This window comes from Phaseolus vulgaris, chromosome 6 (assembly GCF_051622355.1).
Source record: "Phaseolus vulgaris cultivar YP4 chromosome 6, ASM5162235v1, whole genome shotgun sequence".
Lineage (NCBI taxonomy): Eukaryota > Viridiplantae > Streptophyta > Magnoliopsida > Fabales > Fabaceae > Phaseolus > Phaseolus vulgaris.
The window spans coordinates 32,829,370-32,854,959 of NC_143503.1; the positions used below are offsets into that span (position 1 = coordinate 32,829,370).

Sequence of the window (25,590 nt, forward strand, 5' to 3'; positions counted from 1 at the left end):
TTTATAGTTTTATTATATTTGTTAATAATTAATTAAAAAACAATACAATTTAAAAAATTATATATCTAATTTTGAAAAAATAGTTTTAAAAAATTATATAACTATTATCTTTTTTAAAAGAATTTATTTAATTATTTTTAAATAAAAAACATTTATTCAATTATATTTTATATTAAATAAATAAGTTATTTTTTATTTATTAATAGGTCCACCAAAATTTAGTCATTAAGTGTAGTTTTTATCATTTAAATTTTAAAACTCCTTTGTTTATTATTCAATTTAACCTTTAATATATATAAATTCAATTTCAAATTCTAAAAACAATATTCCTTAGAATATAGGGATGGAAATTACATTTGAGTATTTTGAAAAATATGTGTTTAACTAACAGTTCATGTTTTTTTTTTTCGTCAGCAGTAAAATAATGGTTACCCGTGGGATGACAGAAGCATGAGATGGAAGTTGAAGAGCGTGCCAGTCCTATCACACCATCTGTCACTGTCCAGACCCAATTTTCCGTCCAAGTTCATTTTCCCGGAAAATGTTTATAGTATATATATTCCCTTGTTCATGCTTTTCCAATGGAACTGGGTACTGAAATTTGGGGATTTCACCAGTCTGAGCATCAGCGAAAAAATGGCAGCACCAACGCCGATTAATAAAACAGAAGAGGAATGGAAGGTGATTCTCTCCCCCGAGCAGTTTCGGATCCTTCGCCAGAAAGGAACTGAGTAAATTCCAAATCTTTTCTTAATTTTTCTCTCTTTTTTCATCCATCTTGGGGCAGTGGGGATTTGAAAATTTTGGGTATGAATTAAAGTGCATGATTTTTCAAAAGGTAGAAATTGAAGGTCGTGTTCTTGGAGAAGGAAGACCATTAAGTATGAAGTGTAAAGGTGAATAATTTTTTCAGCACTGCATGGCTGTGTGATGATCTTTTAGGCGTAAATGAATGTGATAGCTCTCATGTAGATTCGTTTCTGTTTGTGCAGATTTTAGTTGGTTTCATGCAATCTCTTGTTGGTAGTGTTTTATTTAAAAAAAAGATTAAGCTTTTTTGTACATTTAGTTTCCCTTTTTATGTTTTCGGCCTTGAAGAAAGGCAAGATTTACTTTGTATACAAGAGTTTTGTAACAGTTTATCACCCCTGGAAAGTGTTGGACTGTGTCAAGGTTTATGTTTTGGTGTTGGCAGGGACACAAATTATTTTGTGATTTACGTGTAGGAATTAAAACTTCAGTTGTCTTGGGTAAGATGTTTGTAGATGTGTAGATTGCATGCCGTTTAGGCCTACATGATATCCAATTTTGTATGCTGAAACCCCCTTTAAACTATCAAATTAGTTTACATGAGTTGGATTGTAACTTTTCTTGCACTGAGAACTTTTGCAGATTGAAGGGTACCGGAGAATATAACAAATTTTATGAAGAAGGAGATTACAAATGTGCTGGCTGTGGAACTCCTCTTTACAAGTCTTCAACCAAGTTTGATTCTGGTTGTGGCTGGCCTGCTTTCTTTGAGGGTTTTCCTGGGGCCATCAACCGATATGTACGTGGTTTTTAAAAAGTTATTATTCAACTTTCATTTTTCTTTGTTACTAGTACTGCAGTAGCATTTTTGTTTGGAAATTGTAATTGTATTGAATTTACGGAAGTTGTGATTTTCAGCCTGACCCAGATGGGAGGAGGACAGAGATAACTTGTGCAGCCTGTGGTGGGCACTTGGGTCATGTTTTCAAAGGAGAGGGATTCAAAACCCCAACTGATGAACGCCATTGTGTGAATAGTATTTCTGTCAAATTTGTTCCTGGAAATGCTCCTGCTTCAATATGAAACCTTCTTCTATTGGAAGTGTTTATTGAAACATTATCTTGGTTGGAGTCTTAAATAACTGAGCATGGACTAAGTTCTTGAACCAATAATATCCTCTGTTTGTTTAGTCTTCTACATGGCTTTCTGTTTCATTTTATCCTGTAATGATTTGGTAGGTCTTAATGAATCATATATATCAACCTTAACCATTCACATTGCACACATATTTAAATATAAAATACATTATATGGAATAATTAAAAACTCATCTCAATCACATTTAATGATTCTGCTTTACTTTTTGGAAGATCTAAAATAAGCATATATACTATGCCTGTGTGACCTCAAAAAAGTTGGACCTGTCTCTATTAAGAGAAGTTGTTTCTTGCATCTCAAAAGCTTCTGGGATCATCTTTCGTTGATTCCGAAACGAGTTTTCCTTAATGGAAAAAATCAACCTGGGAAAACTTATTCTAAAATGAATGTAGGCCTTGAGAAAAACATAGCATACGATCTGTCACTAGTTTTGATTTGCGCTTTGAACTTAACAACGTTTGAGGCCATGAAGTAAACATCAAAATGTTTGATAATTTTAGACTAGGAAATATTATCGTTTTGTCAAGGAATATTCTCGTTACTTTGGTGGCAAGGAAAATTTCTTTTAAATATGTATTAATCAAATTGTCTTCTAAACATTACATTCCCATGTTAATAACTTTATGCATAATAAAGATAGTTTGTAATCAAAAGTATACAAGTTATATTTAATATATCAAAATCATTTCCACATAAAATTTTTAAACATGAATTAATGTACACCAAACATATTTTTAAATTAAATAAAATTTACTAAATAAACAATTTGGCATATTTGTTGTTGTTCTGTTGAATGGCCAGGCAATCTTTTGCATTTCCGAAGCATGGTTTGCTTGGCACTATGTTTCTAGATAAATTTGTATAAGACTAATTGTTTTGCATCCTTGTGTATCGTATTGACAAAATATTAACAAGAATTGCATTGCATGCAAGACTAAAGAAACTGCGGATTGAAGCAAGACTTATGAACAAAATAACATCATGTTTTGATACTAAACAACCTCGCTTGAATTTTAGAACAAACCCAACTGAGAAGAGAGAGGATGAATGAATACGGAGGATGGAACAATTAGCAGGACAACGGGTTTGGTTCTTGTGATCCTTCCAGTGTCGCGATATTTCTTTTAGTGAAATTAGTAAAGCAAATCTACTAGCTAGAAAACAGAGATAACACAGTGTTGTTCGGAAGATAGCAAAAATAACAAGGAAGTAAGAACTAAATCAATTCTTTTATTTATAAATAATATTAGGTTCTGGAGTATCAAACAACAAACAATAAATAATATAAAGGAAAAACTCATAAGACCAATAAAAACTTCCCCTAATAATAATTAATGGGTATCCCACAAGTTTTCTTGAAATCTTTAAGGATCAACATAAAAAATTCTCATCAACAAAGAGATAACAATACAAGACGACTTCAATGAGTATCTAGCTAGATAATAGAGATAATCAAATAGATGAGATAACTTGTATAAAACTTTTTCTTCAAGTTAATTTTTCTGTACAAAATTACTATTATCTTCTTTTTCTCTCTCTTGGTGACTTATTCTTTTTTCTGTCTTTCTACCTCCCCATTTAAAACATGATGCAAAAGTATAAATTAGAGATTCACGATGGATCATTGGAATAATTGATGTTGTTTTTAAAGAAATTGAAAGGAAAATATTTTGTATTACTAAAGTGATACAATACAAGGAGAATGTATAAATATACACTCAAATAACAAACTGCTACAAGATTAGAAATAGATTGCTATAGCAGTTACAATTAGCAAATAGCTAAAATAATGCATAATATTAACCGAGAAACTGGTATGGTAAGTGTCAATGCAGAATATGGATAAAACAATGCAGCATATAATAACTTGTAACAGCCCTATCACTACTCCAGCATACTTAATTACTTCTACTGCTATTGTTAAGTATAACCACACTGCTCCTTGCACTTAAAGCGATAATTTTAGTTGTAGCACTACTTTATTGGCCTCATGCAAAAATAAACATGAAATTAGATCAAGATCAGGGTGCCAAATTGCATAGTGCTTGCCGAGTTAACATTCATCTAGCACTATCATCAAACAGCAAGAAGTACACAATCTAAAGGAATTGAATAAGTAAAAGCAACTTAGGGATGTGACTTCTCTAACCTCAAAACACGTATTTGGTAATTCGATCGGAAAACACTGTTCATTATAGATTTCTGTATATAAAAGTCCCCCTTCTCCAAATTTAATCTCAATCACCTTCAATTGAACTATGTAAAAAATATCCATTTGAGGAGGGGGGAGTGTCTGTACATTATTGTTAAGAAGAATTAGGAAGCATAGAAGGTAACCTCAAAAACAGCTAAAAACAAATTCCATCTCGGCAAAATTCTACTTTCCTTGCATGTTTTTTCTCTTTTCAGAGCATTCCCTCAAAGCATGTACTTCTGTTAAGAAGAATTCAGCAATGATCAATTCAAAACAATTACAGAGCGTAAACTTTCTGAATAAAATAATTTATAAATTGCAAATGAAGGGGAAAAGAAACAGTCCAATAATTAGTTATTTGGATTCCAAATCAAAATTTCCATGAATTCCGACAATGCATTCTTACACGCACTTATCTGCAAATTTAGAGATGGATAACATGTCACGCGCGCAGAAAGGAACAGAGAAATTGTGAAAGATGGATACCTGGCTGGCATACTTTCCAATTCCTGTTTGATCGAACAACACAATCCTGAAAAATAAGGAAAAAAAAATCCTCTATGAATGGACGACATCAATGAATCTTAAAATTTGAGGGTTTAGGGTTTTAGGAAGGGAACATAAGTAATTAACAAAGGTAATTTAAGTTAACCTGCATCAAGCGATAGAGAGAAGAGCATTCATCGAGCTGATTTACGTTCTCGTCCTCCTCGTCCACTTCGCTCTGGTGAATGCCTTGCGGCGGAGGCGACGACGCCGATCGTTTTGGCTCCGGTTCACCGGTAAGTGATCCATTTTAACTGCAACAGTTTCAGGAAAAACAAAACTCAATCCTTCGTTCTTCGCATATAACCTCTTTGAATACACAAAAGGAAAATGCCAATTTCTCTTGATGTCGTTTCACTTTACAAGTCTACTAAACGACAATATATATGTCACTCTCTTTTTTGTGGGTAAACACTCTCTATTTTTCCATTAAATTTAATGTAATTCTAAATACTTTCATCTATAATATGCATTTAAGTTTGTTCAATACTTTCTGAATCACATACTAATGTGCTAATATTATATTAATTTTATTATATCAATTTCCCTTAAGAAAAACTCTTCTCATGTTAATTATATTATTTATCTTCTAAATAAAAAAATATAGGCATTAAGTTTAGTTTTTTTATTATTTTAATTGTAAAAACCTTTATTTTTATCCAAATTACTATTTGATTTCTATAAATGCAATTTTAAAAAAACAATATTCTTAATAATGCATGGATACAAACTACATTTTAGAGTATTGGTTAACCTGACGGTGACACGAGCATGAGAAAGGAAGCTCAGAAGCGTGCAACGTGCCATGGTGCCACTCCTATCACCGCATCTGTCACTGTTCAGAGTCCAAATTCATTTTCCCTGAAAATGTTTCTATAGGTTCCCCTGTTGCTTTTTTCAATGCAACTGTGCAATGCAATAAGGGCCCTTCACCAGTCTGCTGTTGATTTTTTCAATGCAACTGGGCACTATATTAAGGGCCTTTCTCCAGTCTTAGCATCAGCAAAAAAATGGCAGCACCAGTCTCCATTAACAAAACAGAAGAGGAATGGAAGGTGATTCTCTCCCCTGAGCAGTTTCGGATCCTTCGCCAGAAAGGAACTGAGTAAATTCCTAAATTTTTCTTAAATTTTCTCTCACTCTTTCATCCATATTGGGGGAGTGGGGATTTGAAAATTTTGGGTATGAATTGAAGTGCTTGATATTCTAAAATGGTAAGCTTTTGTGCGTTTAGTTCCCCTCATGTTTTTAGTTTTAGGAAAAAGGTTAAGAATTACTTTTCATTCAACTATTTTATAACAGTTTATCACCCCTAAAAAGTTTTGTATCTGGGTTAAGTTATCTCTATAGATGTGTGGATTGCATGCCGTTTAAGCCTACATAGTGTCCAATTTTGTATGCTGAGACACCCTTAAACCTATCAAATTGGTTTGCATGAAGTAGATTTTAACTTCTATTTTGCTGAGAACTTCTGCAGATTGAAGGGTACTGGAGAATATGACAAAATTTATGAAGAAGGAGTTTACAATTGTGCTGGCTGTGGAACTCCTCTTTACAAGTCTTCAACCAAGTTTGATTCTGGTTGTGGCTGGCCTTCTTTCTATGAGGGTTTTCCTGGGGCCATCAATCGATCTGTGAGTGGATTTTGAAAATTTATTATCCAACATTCATTTTTCCTTGTTACTAGTTCTGCAGTAGCATTTTTGGTTGGAAATTGTAATTGTATTGAATTTGTGGAAGTTGTGATTTTCAGCCTGACCCAGATGGGAGGAGGACAGAGATAACTTGTGCAGCCTGTGGTGGACACTTGGGTCATGTTACCAAAGGAGAGGGATACAATACCCCAACTGATGAACGCCATTGTGTGAATAGTATCTCTGTCAAATTTGTTTCTGGAAATGCTACTGCTTCAGTATGAAACCATGTTCTATTGAAGGTGTTTATTGAAACATTGTCTTGTTTGTAGTCTTAATTTGGATTTTAAAAGCTTGAATAACTCTGAGCATGAACTGTAGTTATTGAACCAATAAAATTCTCTGTTTGTTTAGTCTTTCACATGGCTTTGTGTTTCATTCTGTACCCATCTGGTAGGTCTTGCATGAATCACATTATTTGAATATAAAATGAATTATAGCCATCCATCTAAAACTCATCTCAATCACATTTATGGTTTGTAAAGAGAGTTTATAGTAGATTTTGTTAATGTAAAAATTAACAAATTAATTAAGTAATCTAATAAATTATAAAAGTTTTCTTGATTTAATTTCAACAAAAATAATTATGAATTAAAGTTAGAAATTTATTAATTATAGAGTAATTAATTGATAAATTTGAAAATAATATTTATTTGTTAATAACATTTTAAAAAATTCTACTTTGTTAATGAAATATATTTAGTTTAATTATAGAATGTAAATAATTTTTCTTATTACAACAATTCAATTAATTTTTTCAAATTTTAATTTCAATTCATAATTATCAATATTGAAATTGTAAAATTAAATAATTTATTACACTAATTGTAATCTCAAATTATCTTCGTGCCATAGCGCATAACTAAAATAATGTGAAATTTTCAAGTAATCGTTATCGTGCGGTGACACAAGACATGAGAGAGGAAGCTGAAGAGCGTGCCACGTGCCCTGCAATGAAATAGCAGCACCAACGCCGAAATATAAAAGAGAAGAGCAATGGAAGGTGATCCTCTTCCCTGAGCAGTTTCGATCCTTCGCCAGAAAGGAACTGAGTAAGTTCCTAATATTTTCTTGATTTTTCTCTTTTTGGTCCATAGAGCGGGGATTTGAAAATTTTGGGTATGAATTGAAGTGCATGTTATTTAAAAAGTAGAAGTTGAAGGTTGTTTTCATGTAGATTCGTTTCTGTTTTGTGGAGCTTTTCTTAATTTCATGCATTCTCTTGTTGGTAGTGTTTTAAGAGTTTTGGTTTGTGTGAAACGGTTGCAGTTAAAATGGAGCATTTGCCGGTGAACCGGAACGAAGCAAAAGGATTGGCGCCGTCGCCTTCGCCGCCGCAAGGCATTCACCAGAGCGATTTGGACGAGGATGACGAGAACGTAAATCAGCTCGATGAATGTTCTTCTCTCTATCACCTGATGCAGGTTAACTTCATTGCCTTTGTTAATTACTTATTTTCCCTTCCTAAAACCCTAAACCCTCGGATTTAGGATTCATTGATCTGACCATTCATAGAGGATTTTATTTCCTTATTTTTCAGGATTGCGTTGTTCGATCAAACAGGAATTGGAAAGCATGCCAGCCAGGTATCCGTCTTTCACAATTTCTCTGTTCCTTTCTGCACACTTGACATGTTATCCATCTCTAAAATTTTATTCAGAAAGTTTAAGTTCCATAATTGTATCTGATTAACCATTGTTGAACACTTAACAGAAGTACGTGCTTTGAGGGAATGCTATGAGAAGAGAAAAAACATGCCAGCAAAGTAGAATTGTGCCGACATGGAATTGTTTTTAGTTGCTTATGAGGTTACCTTCTGTGCTTCCTAGATCTTCTTAACAATGATGTACACACACTTCCCCCCACTAGATGAATATTTTTTAGCATAGTTCAATTGAAAGTGATTGAGATGAATATGGGGAAAGGGAACTTTTACATACAGAAATAAATAGTAAGCAGGGTTTTCTGATTGAAATGCCGAATACTTGTTTTGTGGTTAGAGAAATCACGTCCTAACTTTTACTTCTTAAATTCATTGGATTTTGTACTTGCTATTTGATGGTAGTGTTAATGAATGATTACTGGGCAAGCACTATGCAATTTGGCACCCTGATCTTGATCTAGTAGTTTCATATGTTTATTTTGCATGAGGCTAACGAAGTACTGCTAAAGGTGAAATTATTGCTTTAAGTGAAAGGAGAGGGTGGTTATACTTAACAATAGCTGTAGAAGTAATTATAAGACATGATAAAGTGGCCTTTTTTATCGTCACATTTTAAAGGTTTTGAAGCAAAAAAATCTGACCTTGTAATACGACAAATCTACCATATATCAAGAGTTTGGATTGGACTTGTGTGACGCAATTTATAGTTGCGCGCTCCTGGTGCATCAAAAGATTTTGCCTCTTGGTGCGAAAAGCCATGGAGGCAATGGTCCAATTGCCTACCACAATTCAATTATTCCACTAAACTATAATTTGTCTCTAGGGAAAATGTCATTTATGATGACTAACTTGTAATTTATATAGGAGAGAAGTAGCGCACTAGTAACACCAATACATTTTCGAATTTTCAAGGACACTATTAGAATTTTGTTCATTGAATTTGGGAGAAGAAAGAATTACATCACTATTACATAATGAGAAGAAAGTTAATATACAGTAAGGGCAAGCTGGCCCTGCAAACCAAGCCGGATGAACTGCCTGGCGAATTGTCGTGTTGTGACTGCATAGGGCCTGATAGTGAACATGAAGTAGCATGAGAGAGCTGGGTGTGATGCACACTTACTGCCTATGTTAGTATGCATCGTGAGCATTATTGTGTGTCTGAAGAAGCACTGAATGAACTATCTTATATAGAAACTACGAACACAAAAGATAAATTATGAATTTTGGGGTGCCCTTTAGTTGTTGCATAAAATTCTATTTTCTTCTTAGTTGCATACTACGTCAGCCTGGTCATGAATTCCTTGTGCTCCAGCCCACAGATAACATGTTATATTTCACATGCATCTATCTTTTAACTTGGACTGATACGGTGATTTTCAGTAATTAGTGGTGGAGTACATGTAAAATTTTATACGACCATTGGAAGAATTTTGGAAGTATAATAAATAGTGAGAATAATTTGTCTTTTGATACGTGGAAGGAATCATGGCTGTTTTTGATTGTGATGTAGAACTTGACTTCTTGCTTGTTGCGTTGGCGTCAACTGTATGATTTGTGTACTTGCTTCAAACTAACCTCTCAGCATTTCCCCACTAGCCCATGTTTATTAGCAAACTATAAATGATTATAGATTAGGGTTTACGAGGAAGCTACCCTAGTAGAATAATATTATTTTATTATTCATTTTCATTAATTCTCTCTGATCTATTCTTCTGTATCTACTTTAGTATCATTGAATGTAACCGGATTTTTCTTTTAATTTCTAAATTATTTTCTGCAGAAAGTTGTATTTGGATTAATCATTATAGTTTTATCCCACGATGTTTTAGCTCTCTCTGTATTTTTTCCACTATTTTTCATTTTTATTGTATTTTATTTTAATTTTTTTTATATCAATGCCCTTATTGTTGAATAGTTTTGTGTACACTAAATAAGAGAATTTTATTATATATTACTAATTACTAATGAAAATATGTGTGGTTATGTTTTCGCATTGTTATGAAAACAAATAATCTTATATAGTTTAGAAAATTGTATGTGAATTGTTTTTTTAAAAGGAAAAATTTAGGTAGTTATTTTTTAGAAGAAAAGCTGTCTAGTTACTTAATATATTAAATAATTTATTTATTTATTAAGTAATAAAGTTATTTAAATAAATGGTGAGTAATGGAAAGATGTATCTCTTTTATATAATGGATAAATAAAATACGAGATGGTTAAATTATAGATATAGATGATATATATATATAAAGTTTTTTAAATTAAACTTATTAAAATTTCATTTATAAAACAAATTAATGATTATTTTGTCATAAAGCATAAAAAATATTTTTTAAACTGTTTTGTTTTTATTTTTATTTAAAGTAATTTTTTTAAAGAATCTTGATTGCAAAACAAATTACTGATAATCTTGTAATAAAACATAACAAATATTGAAATTATCAAGAGAACATAATTTTCTCATAACACCAAAAATCTTGATATGAACAAAAAAAATATGAAAACATGAAAAACGTTTATCTCAGAATTCACAGGTCTACCTAACCTACTCAAGGCATATGCTTGGGCATTGATCTCTCTAACTTAGAATGGGGTAAGGAATATGACAGGCTTTGGTAATAAGGGTGATGGAAGACTCTAGATTGAGGAAGTTTCATCCCATGAAAAATTGTCTAATATTCACTCTCAGTAATGAACCACCTAACTAAACCACATGCACAACCAACTATAATCTAATTCTTAATAAATTTTTATTTGTTTGTAAATATAATATATTGTATATACAGATTTTAAAAGCATAATGTGTTTGTATTATATAATTTATAACATATTTGAATTGTGTATAAGTATTATATTTAAGTATAAATATATATTTTTACAGCAAATATGATATAATTTAATTATGTATAAGTACATATGAATTATATTAAGCATTTATATTTTATTTTGTATATTTTTAATGTATTAGTATAATATATATGAATTACATGGAGTAATTAATGGTAACTAGCTTTATAATTTTAATCAAAATTTAGTTACATGTAATTAAAATGTATATAGCTTAAAATGATTTATATTTTAAATTGTGGAGAGTCTGACACTTAATTAATATTGTATTGTGCGACCTTGCAATAGTATATTATCTACATAAATAATAAATTGATACAAATAAGTGAAATACTAAATGTATTCCTGCTTTGAATAAAATTATGTTTAAATATAATTTGAATTAGACTTAATACATATTTATAAGTTTTAACATTCATAAGTTTAACATTTTTAATATACAAGTTTAATTTTGAATTACATAAAATAATGAATTATAGTTAATGTAAGGGTGTTTGTGACTTGTTTCAGTACAAATTTTAAAATTAAATGCAGTTCCTTTTGGTTTAGTATTTCAATCCAAATTGATCAATGTTCTGCTGCTTATATTAGTTTGTTACTGTGCAGTTGTTAAACATTTAAACAAAACTATTAAATATTTTATGCCGTAAATTGTCAAACAAGGAGAGTTTATGTGAATTATTTTATATAATTATAAAATTTCAGCTTCATTTCATATTTATAAATAAATTATAATTAAAAATTAGAACGTAAAATTGTTTATTATGTTTAGATAAATATAAATATATTATGATTAAACTATAATTAACACTAAAAAAATCATTAAATAAAAATAATTTTAAAAAAAATAATTAATTATTATATTGACTAAATTAGATATTATTTTGAAAATTATAAATATTATTGATATATAAATTAGTTTCTAGATAAATAATTTTTAAAGTGGTATCTAATAAGATATTAACTTTGAAATCTAAAAAATTGGTAACTGAAATGATCAAAGCAATTAATTAAATATTAATTTAAAATTTATTTATTAATAATAAATATTAATTTAAATTTTTTTAAATAATATATAATTTTCTTAATATAATAATTAACTATTTTTTATTTCTATAATGATGTTGTAGTATAGAAAATTGTAAGAGAACCTTCGAGATAATTACTTTTATATATATATATATATATATATATATATATATATATAAAAGTTACTAATTAACCTTAAACATATAACATTATATTTATATATAACAAATAGTTTAGTTGAGTTTAATTAGAGTTGTGAAAAGTTGGTCAAAGCTTTTAGTCATTGATTATAAATTCAGGTCTTGTTGAAAAGTAAAAATATTAATTAATTATAACCAAATAAAATTGACTAACTCATGACCTGAAACACACTCAAGGTTGTCAGTCCAATTAAATTGTATAACCCACTAAATTAATAAAAAAATAAAAATTTGGATAAAAATAAATGCACAATACAACAAAGTATTTCTTCCACCATTTTGTGACGATGTTCAACTATTCATTACTACCTTGTTACTATTTTCTTTATTTCACTTATGTTATAAAAAAATAAATCTAAACAATTTAAGAATTTATTTTATTTTATTTTCTTTTTAATTTGTTGTCAGATTTTTTTATATTTAACTTTTAACACGTAATTAATTATATGTATTTAAAATATACAGTGATGAAATTATTTAAGAAAATCATAATGATTTATATTTAAAATTGCTAAGTCCAATATATTTCATTAATGTGTCAAAGCTCTGTAAACTTTAATCTTATATACATGTATGTACAAATAGTTGAAGTAATAATCTTATATATACACACTATTTTAGAGAGAACAATATTAAGAGAAATATATAAGTAGAAACTAAATTTTAAAAAAAATATAGTTAGTATATTAACTAAATTAAATATTAATTTAAAGATTAAAAACATATTTGTGTATATAAAATGGTTTCTATTATTAATAAAATTTTATAAAATCGTTTTAAAATTGATCTCTAAATTATCTATCTAGGTTTTAACTACTAATAATTTAAATATTATATTAGTCTTTAAAATATTAATTTAGAATAAAAAATAGTAAAAAATAAAAATTTTGGTAACTAATGGTTAGATAGTAATTTAAAAACTATTTTATAAACTTTTATTAATAATAGAAACTAGTTTAGATACCAATGAGATTTTTGTAGTTTATAAAATGGTTTCTAATTTAGTTAAAAATAACTAATTATTTTGGTCTCAAGTTTCTATTTAATGATTTTCTTGTAGTGGTAGTATGTTACATTTTATAATAATAATAATAATAAAAAATATTAAAATACAAAAGTATTAAATAATACAAAATTTTATAAAAGTAATTATAAAATAAATAAATTGTTATAATTTTATTGTATATAATTGTTTTATTGTGTATATGATTTTATTTATTGTGAATATTTAAAAAGAACAAATATTTAAATAATAAAATGATAAAAATTTATATATACTAAAAAAATAATCAAAAGAGAGAATCATTTATTAATACACGTACGTGTATATTGACATTTTTATTAAATTTTAAAATATATATTGACATTTTCATTAAACTAATATATATATATATATAATTTTTTAATTTTTACAATTTTATTATTTTTATGAATAATTAATTAAAAATAATTCAATTTAATATATGTATATATATTGAGAAAATAATATTGAAACAATTATATTTCCGTTATTCTTAAAAACAAATTTATTTAATTATTTGAAATAAAAAATCTAATTATTTATTTTCTAAATAAATTATTTTTTATTTATTAAATAATAAAATTGACAAAGTAAAAAATGACAAAAAAAAGTTAACAAAGTATTTTTTTTTAAATAAAAGCTTTCATGTTAGGTATCACTATGCCACTTAAGATCTCAGCTAGGCTGACACCTCAAGTAACAACAATCATTTACCATCACATGAAAAAAATATTATTAAACAAAAGAAAAAAAAATACAAAAATACGGGGAACTATACCAAAACCCATATGTTAACAAAAACGATATATAGGTAGACTATACCTATTCATAAAGAATTCTAAGAACAGACAATGTGGAAGCCTGTTATACCAAAGAAAAGGTTCTCTATGAAAAAATCCTAAATTAGCCAACTTATCAGCACACGCATTTCCACGAAAAATATGAGTAACTGTAAACCTAATTTTCCCACAGTAATTAAGACAAACATTTCATCGATTACGAAGCATCCAAGGAACATTTGTCCTAGCAGTAAACGCAGCACAAACCAAAGCAGAATCACATTCCAGTCAGACATTAGTAAGCCCCATCTTTTGAGCTTCCTCCATAGCATGTATAACCCCATAAAACTCAGCAACCAGAGCAGTCTGAACTTCAAGAAACGCAGAAAAAGCTTCAATAAATTCCCCCATACTCCCACGAAAAATACCTCCGCAAGTAGCAAGACCAGGATATCCCCTAGCAGCCCCATCAGTGTTACTTATATAAGTTATATAAGGTTATATTCTTTATATAATGTTATAGATTGTAAATAATTTACTACTCCTAATAATATAAATTCATATTATGATAATAATACATTAAACACATAATAAAAATGTTGAAATAAAATATTAAATGTATCTACTTTAAGTAAAATATTATTGCAACAACCATTATTTTTCACATAAATATATACAAATATAAGTAAAGCAATAATTTATTAATAAAATATAAAGCAACATTATTATAATCGTACATAGTAAACATAATTAAATAAGGAAATACTAAATGTATCCCCACTTTAAGTAAAAGAGTTATTATTGCAACAACCCTTCGTTTATATATATAAATATAAATAAACAACATATTTAAAATTAGATTAAATGTTGATTCATAGCAATTTTTATATTTTTAATATATTTGAAATGCGTTAAATAGTGAATCGTAAATCATTCTATAATTTTCATCCTATAATTAAAAATATGTAATTCAATGTTTACAAAAATTTAGTAATTTATAATTAAATTATTTCAAAAAAGAAAAAAAAAGTGAAAATAGGAATATGTGTTTATTAGATTGATAAGGATTATTACAGATAAAATTGAAAAAGAAAAATTATTAAATTGATATATTAAAATAACTTGTATTTCTTTGAGATAAAATTGGAAAAAAATTATGTATATATGAAAAGAATCTTCTTGTTATAGACACCTGTAAGAAGAATTCTCCCTATATATTGTTTTATATTTATATATATATATAATATAAAGATTATCTGATAAAAAAAAATTAATTTGAATATAAAAAATATTTATTACGTATATATATATAATATATATAAAGATAATCAAACATTACTAAAAATCAAACATTAAATTTGAATAAACAAATATCTTTATTATGTCAAACAAATATCAATTCCGCTGAATAAAATTCCTCACAAAACGACAGCAACTTATCTTCTACAATTTTTTTTCTTTGAAATTATTTTGTTGTTCTTTTGCTTTGTCATCTGAAAAAAAAAAGTTATTTTGTATTTTGTATTAACATTACAGAGAGTGGTAACCTAGTTACTATAGAGAGACGTTTCTACCCTTAAAAGCCTTTTCAAGACCTCAAGTTGTTGCAGCCTCAGCAGAATAAAAAATAAAGGAGAAAATAAAAAGAAAAAAAATTGTGGATTTCCTTTCTGATTCTCCAATGTTCTGAGATCAATCTTACCTTTGATTGTTCCAAATTCTGCTTCAATCGGGTACATCTCAATCTTCCAATACTCATTGCAACTCTGTTTTTCATTCACCTCTGTTGGGATCCTCTCTATACGGGGTTGCATGTGCTATAATATTCAAAACATAATTTTCTATGATCACTTTTCTGATCTGTGACTGAGTGCCAAGTATCCACATCTATTTGAATTCATTTGGGTACTTTCAGTACTTTCTCTTTTTCATCTGGGTATGTTCGTAGCGCTGTGAGTACTGGGTACATGTTTCTCGGTAGCTTTTGATTTTTTTTATTCTTTTTTTTTGTTTTTTTGATTATTTATTGATGGGTTTTTCTCTATTTAAACGTTTCAGGAAGTTATATATTCTAGGCTGTAATACTGAGATTCAGAGGTAATGGATTTTCTTCTTAAATTCAAGCATTGGATTATAATTCAGTGTTAGTTATCTCCTCTTTTCTTTTTTTTCCTTGGTCTGTAATATTAGAAGATTTATTCTGAATTTTCCTGATCAATTTTAATTTTCACATTATCACTTTTAACGGAACTTGTATTTGGATTTAACAAATTTTGGATGATTGTGAATGATGTTAAATAAAGTGGTGATACTTGGCGAGTATATTCATATATTTTATGTTTTTCCCCCATATTAATTTTTGATTTGCAGATAAATGGCATCACTGGTGGCCGGTGCTAGCAGTCGAACGACTCCTTCGGTGTCTGTCCAAGAAAAAGGGAGCAGGAATAAGAGAAAGTTCAGGGCTGATCCACCTTTAGGAGAGCCAAATAAGAGTATTCCTTCAGTTCAACATGAAAGCCTAAGTTATGAATTCTCTGCTGAAAAGTTTGAAATAACCCCAGGTCATGGGCAAGTTAGTACTTCTGACATGTGCAGTGTAAACCAAGATCATTCTGATGGGTTGAAGCTTGGCCTGGGATTGTCTAGTCCCGTAGTTTCATCTGACTTCAGACTCAGCCAACCTAAGGAGGAATCCGAGGTGGATGATGAATTCCATGACGCTGATTGGAGTGATCTTACTGAAGCTGAATTGGAAGAACTTCTCATGAGCAGTTTGAACATCATTTTCAAGAGTGCAATTAAAAAAATGGTTGCATGTGGATACACCGAAGATGTAGCTACAAAGGCCATCTTAAGGTCGGGCATCTGTTATGGATGCAAAGATGCTGTGTCTAATGTAGTTGATAATGGTTTAGCATTCCTTAGAAATGGCCAAGAGGATCCTTCAAGAGAGCATTATTTTGAAGATTTAATGCAGCTAGAGAAGTATATTTTGGCTGAGTTAGTTTGTGTTCTTCGAGAGGTCAGGCCATTCTATAGTATCGGGGATGCAATGTGGGCTTTGCTAATTTCTGACATGAACGTGTCACATGCTTGTGCAATGGACGGTGACCCTTCAAATAGTTTTGGTAGTGATGGCTGCTCTTCTGTTCAAACTGAATCACAGTCAAAATTAGAATCAAAAGGTCCTGAACTGAGTCTTCCAATTCCAAGTCCTTGTAAATTAGCCCCCTCAGGTTCTCAACCTGAGAAGTCCTCTTTGGCAGGACATACTGTTTTGGACATTGCAAAGAATTCTCAAATTCTTGGACTATCGGGGAAAGAGGTTTCCAATTCTGTGCGTGATTCTATTGATAAATCATCTAGTACTTCCGGGACATCTCAATCTCCTATGGTGGAAGAAAAGTATGGGAGTGTTAGAAAGGTCCATTCTAGTGGCACAAAGAGAGAATATATTTTTCGACAGAAGTCATTCCATGTAGAAAAAGGTTATCGAACATATGGGTCTAAAGGGTCATTGAGAGGAGGAAGACTGAATGGCTTGAATGGATTAATCTTGGATAAAAAACTGAAGTCTGTATCAGAATCTACTACCATAAACTTAAAGAGTGCATCCTTAAATGTAAATAAGGAAATGGGAGTTGATGCAACACAGGACAATTTGAATGCTGTTTTTTCATCTAACGATGGGCCGTCTACCCCCACTGCATTTAGCCTGGATTCCAATGACACCACTTCTCAGTCAAGGGATACTTCATCGTTGGTGCATGAAGCAAATGCTATACTTGCTGTTGGTAACCCAAATGCATTACCAGCTATGGATACTGATCTTTCTCTTTCTTTGTCTTCAAAAAGTAAGTATCCTGTTACACCTGTATGCTGTGATAATGAGGCACCCAATAGTAGTTCTGTAGGGGTACCGTGTGACAAGCCCCTGGGACAGTGGATACCCCAAGATAGAAAGGATGAAATGATTTTGAAGCTAGTTCCAAGGGTTCAGGAGCTGCAAAACCAGCTTCAAGAATGGACAGAGTGGGCAAATCAGAAGGTTATGCAGGCTGCTCGTCGGCTGAGCAAGGACAAGGCTGAGCTTAAGACACTAAGACAAGAGAAAGACGAAGTTGATCGGCTTAGAAAAGAAAAACAATCATTAGAGGAAAACACTATGAAAAAGATTTCTGAGATGGAAAATGCCTTGTGTAAAGCAAGTGCACAGGTAGAACGAACTAATGCAGATGTCCGTAAGCTTGAGGTGGAGAATGCTGTACTGAGGAAAGAGATGGAGGCTGCTAAGTTACGTGCAGCAGAATCAGCCACAAGCTGTCAAGAGGTCTCAAGGAGGGAAAAGAAGACCCAGATGAAGTTTCAATCATGGGAGAAGCAGAAATCCTTGTTCCAGGAAGAGCTAATGACTGAAAAACACAAATTAACTCAGTTGCTGCAAGAATTAGGGCAAGCTAAAGTGCAACAAGAACAAGTTGAGGTATACTATTTCAAGCATATTCTAACTGTTTTTTCATGTGCTTTCTATCTTGTAAATGTTCACCTGACGTCTATGCTAACTTACATGGTTCAGCTTGTAATCTGCTCTTATGTTATGCTTTCATGTTATCTTCAATATAAAAAGAGCACTGTCCCTAAAATGTAAGAAATTGTAGTCTGGGAGCAACAATCCGAAATTACAAAATTTCACAACTCTCATTTTATGCTAAGAATTATGTTAAATAAATTTGGATTGACACATTGACATTTTACTTGTGATTGATTTCTATGCATGGTTTAACCATTGACATTGTTTCCATTAGAATGGGAATGGGTGGGCAGTGCCTTTATGCTAAATGAATCAAAGTGTTTTCCCCTTTCCACGGTGTTAGATGACAAGGTAATATCCCTTTTTTACCTTCTAAAGGGTCAAGAATTGAACTGCCTTCCAGCGCCAAGGAATTAATGCATATGATGATGATCTATCATCCTTATTCTGTCCTGGTGCATCTTGTTTGATTCATACTTTGAAGGTTCTATTCAACTTATGGTTGCAAGACTTGTCTTTTAGTTAAAGTATTGACACCAGAACCACAAAAATGTAAATATTGTTTTACAGAAGTGGAACATGTACATACATCACTTTTGAGATTCTGCAGTTGCCATCATATTGAATGTGTAAAGGCCAAATGAGTTATGTTCTCATCATAAAGGAAAATATCACAGGCTAGGTGGCAGCAGGCAGCAAAGGCAAAAGAAGAACTCCTTTTACAGGCCAGTTCTATAAGAAAAGAAAGGGAACAAATTGAGGAGTCAGCAAAATCAAAAGCGGATATGATCAAACTGAAAGCAGAGGAGAATCTGCAGAGGTACAGAGATGACATCCATAAACTTGAAAAAGAAATTTCCCAACTGAGACAGAAGACCGACTCTTCCAAAATTGCTGCACTCAGAAGGGGAATTGATGGAAACTATGCGAGCAGCCGTGTGGACATGGAAAATGGTTCTGTTCTGGATGAATCAAGGACCACTTTTATCTCAGAACTGGCTACAAGCTTAAATGACTACTCTTTGACCGGTGGTGTTAAACGGGAAAGAGAATGTGTGATGTGTCTCTCTGAAGAGATGTCTATTGTATTCCTCCCATGTGCTCATCAGGTTGTTTGTACAACCTGCAATGAGCTCCATGAGAAACAAGGTATGCAAGACTGTCCTTCTTGCAGGAGCCCAATCCAGAAGCGTATTTCTGTTCGTTTTGGGCATACATAGTTATTTACTTGGTTGAAGTGAGTGTTTTGAATAATGTCTGTGAGACGCTCTTGAAAAGAATAATGCATTCAGATCATGCATTTCGAGTTCAAATACATTAAGTTGCTTTCAATGCCAAGGTTGATTCTTCTGTTACAGCTTTCTTTAATCTGCTATCAGTTGTATTTGAAGCTCTCTTCTCTCATGAAGCCACACTTATCTTTCTCTTTTAAATGAATGTCCAGCTCCTCATTATCAGCGTATAATCCTTTGGCTCGGATTTTTTGTTTGAAAATGTTTGAACACCAGCTTAACATTATTAAGTCTAAACGAAGGCTTTGATCCAACCACCAGGTAATCTTCAAAAATAAAGCAGAGTAAATAGAGAAAACATCATGTCTGTGAAGATATTCTTACAATATAGTCTCTTAATATAATTTTTGCCATTACAAGTACAATAATAACCATTATGACTTGTTCAAATACAAAAAAATGTAATAAGAATTGATGACCAACAATTACTGAAAAAATAGAGTAGCTACTGGTCATGCTTGAGGGCTAAATCTGTGTTCATGTAGCACAACCGAAAAACAAAAAGCCCGGGGATAGCAAAGTAGAACAACATTGGGAGAAGAATTTCAAAACATTAAAGATGAATTGCGTTTTTTCGTATACAGTGATCCTACCCAAATTAAGAAAAATGTCTTTAACATTGATGGATTATTGAGTGATGTGACCGTAACTGCATCAAACCATTCTATCATTACAGCAGTAGTTGGGTCTGAGATTTCCTTCTGTAGTAGCCATTCCTCCTACTGCACTTCCCTTTAGTTGTTTCTATTCTCTTCAATAAGGCTGACACTTTCATTGGTTTATTTATAGGAGGGGAATGCGTATCCTCTCACATAATCTTATCATAAGAAAAAATTGTCACTTTTTTGGTAGACATTTATATTTATACATTTTAATAATATGCCACCTATTAAATGTACATGATTTTAGAGAAAAATAAGTACAAATTTTATACAACATAATATGAAAATCTTGGTGAGAAATTCCATACGCTTGAAGAAGATATTTGTGGAGTGGAGATCACAGAAGATGCTGCACCTGTGAATTAACACACTTTGTGCTCTTGTGATAACATACTTGTGCTTATTAGAAGCAAAGTTGTGAAGTTTGGTTTATTCAAAAGTTTGACGGCATGGTTTCTAAAATTTGACTTAAAATAATTGGAAACATGTCAAAGTATACGGTGAAAAAATCAAGTTTAGGGTTACGTTTCAAGTTTAGGGTTACTAATATTTTTCGTAAAGGAAACGTGTTTGCATATAAGTTGACTAATTTAAGATTTACCCAAAGAATTATTTCATTGGTATAATAGGTGATTTTCATCTAGTCTGTTTTTAAAATTCTTTATGAATAGTATAATTTACTTGTGTATAGTTTTTGTTAACCTATGGATTTTGGTCTATTCTTTCCATATTTTTTTTTGTATTTTTTTTTAATAATATTTTTTCATGTGATGACATATGATTGTTATTGTTTGAGGTGTCAATCTAACTCTGATGTCAAGTTGTATACTAATACCTAACATGAAAGGTTTTATAAAAAAAAATCCAAAAAACTAGTTTGAAAATCAATAGACTGATTTTATTTAATTTAATTTAAAAAAAATAGAAAACCTTTCGTCTAACTTGACGGGCTAAAGAGTCAGATCATCTCATGACTATTTTACATGTTTGATTTGTTAGATTGAATTTGGTTGGAATTACATATTTGATATCTAATAAGAAGGTTTAGTTTTAATAAACATTTACAGTCAGTTTACATTTATTATTTTTTTCTTTCATTTTTCAAAATACAAAAGTTTATTTTTTTAATGACAACATTATTCTTAAAAGTGGATTGTTAAGTAGTTGGTAGATGTTTAAACATCATTTCTCTAACATCCAACATAATTGGTAGATAAAGAAGTTTCTAAAATATCCTGAAATTCAATTTTCTGACTGTGTATGGAAAATATTTTATTCAGAGATAAAACTCCCTTTTATGTCCTCTACGCCATAATAGTAGTCCCAACATTGTTACTGTGAAACACTTTATTTTTTAGAGAAAATCTTTAAGATTGAAATCATACTGCAAATATACCAACACAAATAACACATCAGAAAATCATCTGCAACCTGTTAAAATTGCAGGGAGCATTTATATATATATATTATATTTATAAACACTTACTAAAACTAAAAATAAATATCATTCTTAAAAGATAGAGAGTATCTTGTTAGCATTATCCTGAGGATGATAAAGAATGAAACAGAAAAGAAATCCCACTGTTATGGAATCTTATCCCGAGAAGAATGTGGTAGTGATGTTTCACAAAAGATGATGAAGCATGCTTTCTTTCTAAGCTAGTTAAGAATCCAGTGAAGTGCTTATAGCACAGAGACTCATCAGAAAGCAATTAAGTAAAAACGAGGTGATTGAGAAGGAGATAGAATATGGGAAACACATATAGCAGCAACATATCAAGCGTTGAAGTGTCAAAGAGCCCTAACGGGCAAGAACAATCTGTGGTATACTCAACTCCGGATTCAAGAACCTGCACCATTCAGGTAAGCGTGGGCGTCAACACTGCATGTGTCTCCCTCAGAGACTACACTTTCGACAGAGAAGGAACCAGAGTGGACATTAGGGTTCGAGACATTGAAACCAACAAAGAAGGTGGTAAAGGCGTTGGCGCCATTGATCTCAAATACGGAGGCTCCACTTTAGACGTTCGCAAAGACGCAGGCCAGTTCAGCATCGGATACGGCGTTCCGCACGTGAGGTGTGGTTATCTGGTTGCTACCAAACACGACACCACCACACACGGAGGCTCTTTGTTTGTGACACACATGTGCGGCCCTGCGGAACAAAGGTTGTCTCTCGTTGTCGTGCAGGTTTGGTACGATGCTGCTAAAGGCTCTTTTATGTGCAACATAACTGGTCCTTCGCGACACGCTTCGTTTGTAGAGGTGATGGCGGCTATGAAGAAGGCCTATGGTGACCTTGTTGGTTCGCCTAGTTCCACCGCGCATGCAGCTTTCGCCAACACACGCATCATAAACAATTCTGGTGGATTCTATGGTCCTCTCAATGGCTCCATGGTCAGTGATTCCCTGATCAACTTTTTTAATGTCTACATGATCAGTAAGTAAGGGATTCAGCATATCGTATGTGGAGATTGTGCTACTCTTGTTTTATTTCCTTCCCAATAATCAAACTTTTCATTTGATAAAAATATTTTATTGTATATAAGTGAGTGGAAATCTCAAGTCGATTTTATGGGATTGAGTTAGATTTATTAAAGTTCATTTTGTAATATGGTATCAGAATCATGTTTGTTGGGCCTATCGTGCCACCTGCTATTGGACCGTCGAACCATCCATAATATATTGTACCACACACGAGCTATCACTCTCGGCGTGAGGGGTGTGTTGGAGATCAGATATAGACTAAAAATAAAAATATTTCATTGTATATAAGTATATGTAAATTTCATTTCACGAGTCAGTTTTATAAAGTTGAGTTATATTTAAAATGAGCTAGTTTTATCAAGTTGAGTTACCTTTAAAATAATATCTTCCAGAATAATAGGTTGTACACTTCTATTACGCTAATTTGGACGGACATGAATGATGAATTTGATAGAAAAGAACAGGTTAAAGTACTTTAATTGTTTGCTTCTTTATTAAACTAGATTGACGCGTGTTGCTCTGATATTTTTTTTTTGGTGTTGACCCACTTTCTCTACAACAGAACATCCAAACACGTTGAAATCTGTTTACTCTATAAACTATTTATTTTAATTGAGTCCACAAACACCACTTTTTTAATTAGTCCTTGGTAATAATTTATCATTTTCCGACCATTTTTAAACCATCACAATTTAATTTTAAGAAACTATTTTTTTCTAGTTAAGAAACTATTTTTTTTTAGTTTTAGGATTTATTTATTTATATTTATCAAATACTTTCATAAAAAAATCTTTAGGACAACTAAAATCTGTGGTAAAATTCAAAATCGTTAAATGGATTTGTGACTGAAATAGATGATAACAAAAATGATATGATTATTATAATAATTATTATTGTGATATTTTATTATTATTATGACTATTATTATTATGTTTCTTGTTGTTATTAATTTTATTATTATTATTATAACTAATATTATTACTATATTAATAATAATCAAAACAATAATCATAATAACAAAAATAGAAATAAATAAAATATATAATATATAAAATAAGGCTTTAAATCATATTAAATATTATATTTGTATAGGTTTTCAAAAGGTTATTAGGTTGATAAGTGCGATGGTTTTAATTATCACAAACTTCTTAAACGAAACTATTTATAAAATCTAAAAGACGAATTAAAGTCTACTTAGATCTCCTTAAGCAAATTATTTATAATTTTTGAAGGTATTGTCCTGTTACATATTTTTTTTATTCCTTCACTCACGTAATTTAATTAATGTCGATGACACGATTTTTTTCCTAACGTTTCCAAATTGCAACACTATGGTGAGCCTTATAATGTTATATGAGATTTAAAAATCTTAACAAGTTTTTCCTAATCCATGGATCTAATTTTTTAGAACTTAAAATTATCACAATTCTCAAAAACTATATTAAGAACTGTTCAAGTAGTGAAATAATGATTAATTTTTTTTAGAGCTCTTCTTCTCTTATCTTTTTACAAACTTATTTTATTTTAATCAATTCAATCATCAACTTTATGAGATTATCAAGTTTGATGCATTCACATCAAAACATTTCTTTTATAACCATTTAAGTATCTAATTGATCTTTGTATCAACTATCAAGTACTTTTGATTAGTAATCATTCCATCTGTATTTATTTTATTTAGTTTGCTAAATATACTCAATAGTCAAGTCAATTAGAAAAATGATTCAGAAAACCTTAACTTTCTAAATTTTATGATTGGTTAGAATCTACCCTTAGTATGACTAAACTATGCTATTTGTGACTCAAAATTTCCAGCTTAGAGTTTATCCAATGGTCACAATTCAATATATTTTTTTTGACTCAAATGTTATCACTTCAAAAGTTAAGGCTTTTTTTATGTCTAATAATAATGTGAAAAAAATCATTAGTGGTTAGTATTAGTATACTGCATTAGAAGGCATCAATTGAAAAGGTAAATATATTTAAAATAGAATTTGAATTGAAATTAAAGAGATTAAAAAAATATTAAGAATAACACAGGTTAGGTATGAGATTTCTCTTTTTTGAGAGTGCTAAGACTATTTTCTACAACTTCTGTTTCGCCTATTTCAAACATTTAACAGCAAAGCTTCTGTATTCACAAAGAGCATAGTTTACTCATACTAAGGGTATAATTAATTTTTTTCATATAATTTGTAAAGTGTATCATAAAAGTTTTGCTATTGAAACAACTGCATGCTGATTTTGCAAAGGCATGGTTATCAAATCTTTCTCTACCTAAGTCATTGAGTTTTGTTTTGTGAAAAGGACTTAAAAATCTTTGTTTTCCAAATATCTTTTTGAGGGTTAGAATAGCTGAATCAAAATTACAATAGCATACACAGACAAAATTTATTGAGAGATTATAATGTAAAGTTTATGCTGTTAAAAAATTGAAAGCATGATCTACTATTTATATAATTATTACAACTAAATTGTAACTTTTTATAATAGATCAGAGAAAGCTAAGATTTCAACTCATTATATAAGAAAAGTATAAAGCTGCATCAGCCTACGCAATGGATGTGATGCAGTCAAAAATGTCTGCAAATCACGGGATGTAAATGGAGGCTTCCACTCCACTGAACATTGGCTGACCCTACTAAAAAAATCATTAGTTGCTTTATGCAAATTTTTATAATGGTTGTTATTATTAACACATATAAAAAACAAGACAGTAGTTAATTTCATCT

At 30.6% G+C, this 25,590-nt stretch overlaps 4 protein-coding genes and 1 pseudogene across 17 annotated transcripts; 4 read left to right on the plus strand and 1 right to left on the minus strand.

The window, feature by feature from the left end:
• Positions 1-441: 441 nt before the first annotated feature.
• Positions 442-1,947, plus strand: LOC137832312 (peptide methionine sulfoxide reductase B5). The gene is made up of 3 exons (XM_068640405.1): positions 442-731; positions 1,393-1,549; positions 1,669-1,947. The coding sequence occupies exons 1-3, from the start codon at positions 451-453 to the stop codon at positions 1,831-1,833; spliced, it is 603 nt and encodes a 200-aa protein (XP_068496506.1). The 5' UTR covers positions 442-450; the 3' UTR covers positions 1,834-1,947.
• Positions 1,948-4,069: 2,122 nt separating this feature from the next.
• Positions 4,070-4,999, minus strand: LOC137832313 (uncharacterized; annotated as a pseudogene). The gene is made up of 3 exons (XR_011084552.2): positions 4,754-4,999; positions 4,588-4,633; positions 4,070-4,340 (listed from the first exon to the last, which is right to left on the minus strand). The product of XR_011084552.2 is annotated as an uncharacterized LOC137832313 (transcript).
• Positions 5,000-5,427: 428 nt separating this feature from the next.
• Positions 5,428-7,358, plus strand: LOC137832314 (peptide methionine sulfoxide reductase B5). Of its 3 annotated transcripts, XM_068640407.2 has the most exons (4): positions 5,428-5,702; positions 6,125-6,281; positions 6,401-6,583; positions 7,228-7,358. In XM_068640407.2, exons 1-3 carry the CDS (start codon positions 5,548-5,550, stop codon positions 6,563-6,565), a joined length of 477 nt encoding a protein of 158 aa, XP_068496508.1. In that variant the 5' UTR covers positions 5,428-5,547; the 3' UTR covers positions 6,566-6,583; positions 7,228-7,358. The 3 variants fall into 3 exon arrangements, with proteins under 3 accessions (XP_068496508.1, XP_068496507.1, XP_068496510.1); XM_068640406.2 differs by lacking the exon at positions 7,228-7,358 and having other exon boundaries at positions 5,429-5,702; positions 6,401-6,702; XM_068640409.2 differs by lacking the exon at positions 7,228-7,358 and having other exon boundaries at positions 5,526-5,752; positions 6,401-6,702.
• Positions 7,255-8,346, plus strand: LOC137832315 (uncharacterized). 2 transcript variants are annotated; one of them, XM_068640410.2, is made up of 4 exons: positions 7,255-7,393; positions 7,611-7,765; positions 7,882-7,927; positions 8,055-8,346. In XM_068640410.2, the coding sequence occupies exons 2-4, from the start codon at positions 7,616-7,618 to the stop codon at positions 8,108-8,110; spliced, it is 252 nt and encodes an 83-aa protein (XP_068496511.1). In that variant the 5' UTR covers positions 7,255-7,393; positions 7,611-7,615; the 3' UTR covers positions 8,111-8,346. The 2 variants fall into 2 exon arrangements, with proteins under 2 accessions (XP_068496511.1, XP_068496512.1); XM_068640411.2 differs by having other exon boundaries at positions 7,356-7,503.
• A 7,053-nt stretch (positions 8,347-15,399) lies between these two features.
• LOC137832309 (putative E3 ubiquitin-protein ligase RF298) lies at positions 15,400-19,772 on the plus strand. Of its 10 annotated transcripts, none has more exons than XM_068640394.1 (4): positions 15,400-15,616; positions 15,942-15,980; positions 16,254-18,369; positions 19,095-19,772. In XM_068640394.1, the coding sequence occupies exons 3-4, from the start codon at positions 16,258-16,260 to the stop codon at positions 19,635-19,637; spliced, it is 2,655 nt and encodes an 884-aa protein (XP_068496495.1). In that variant the 5' UTR covers positions 15,400-15,616; positions 15,942-15,980; positions 16,254-16,257; the 3' UTR covers positions 19,638-19,772. The 10 variants fall into 10 exon arrangements, with proteins under 10 accessions (XP_068496495.1, XP_068496497.1, XP_068496498.1 ...); XM_068640396.1 differs by having other exon boundaries at positions 15,433-15,846; XM_068640397.1 differs by having other exon boundaries at positions 15,440-15,819.
• Positions 19,773-25,590: the final 5,818 nt, after the last annotated feature.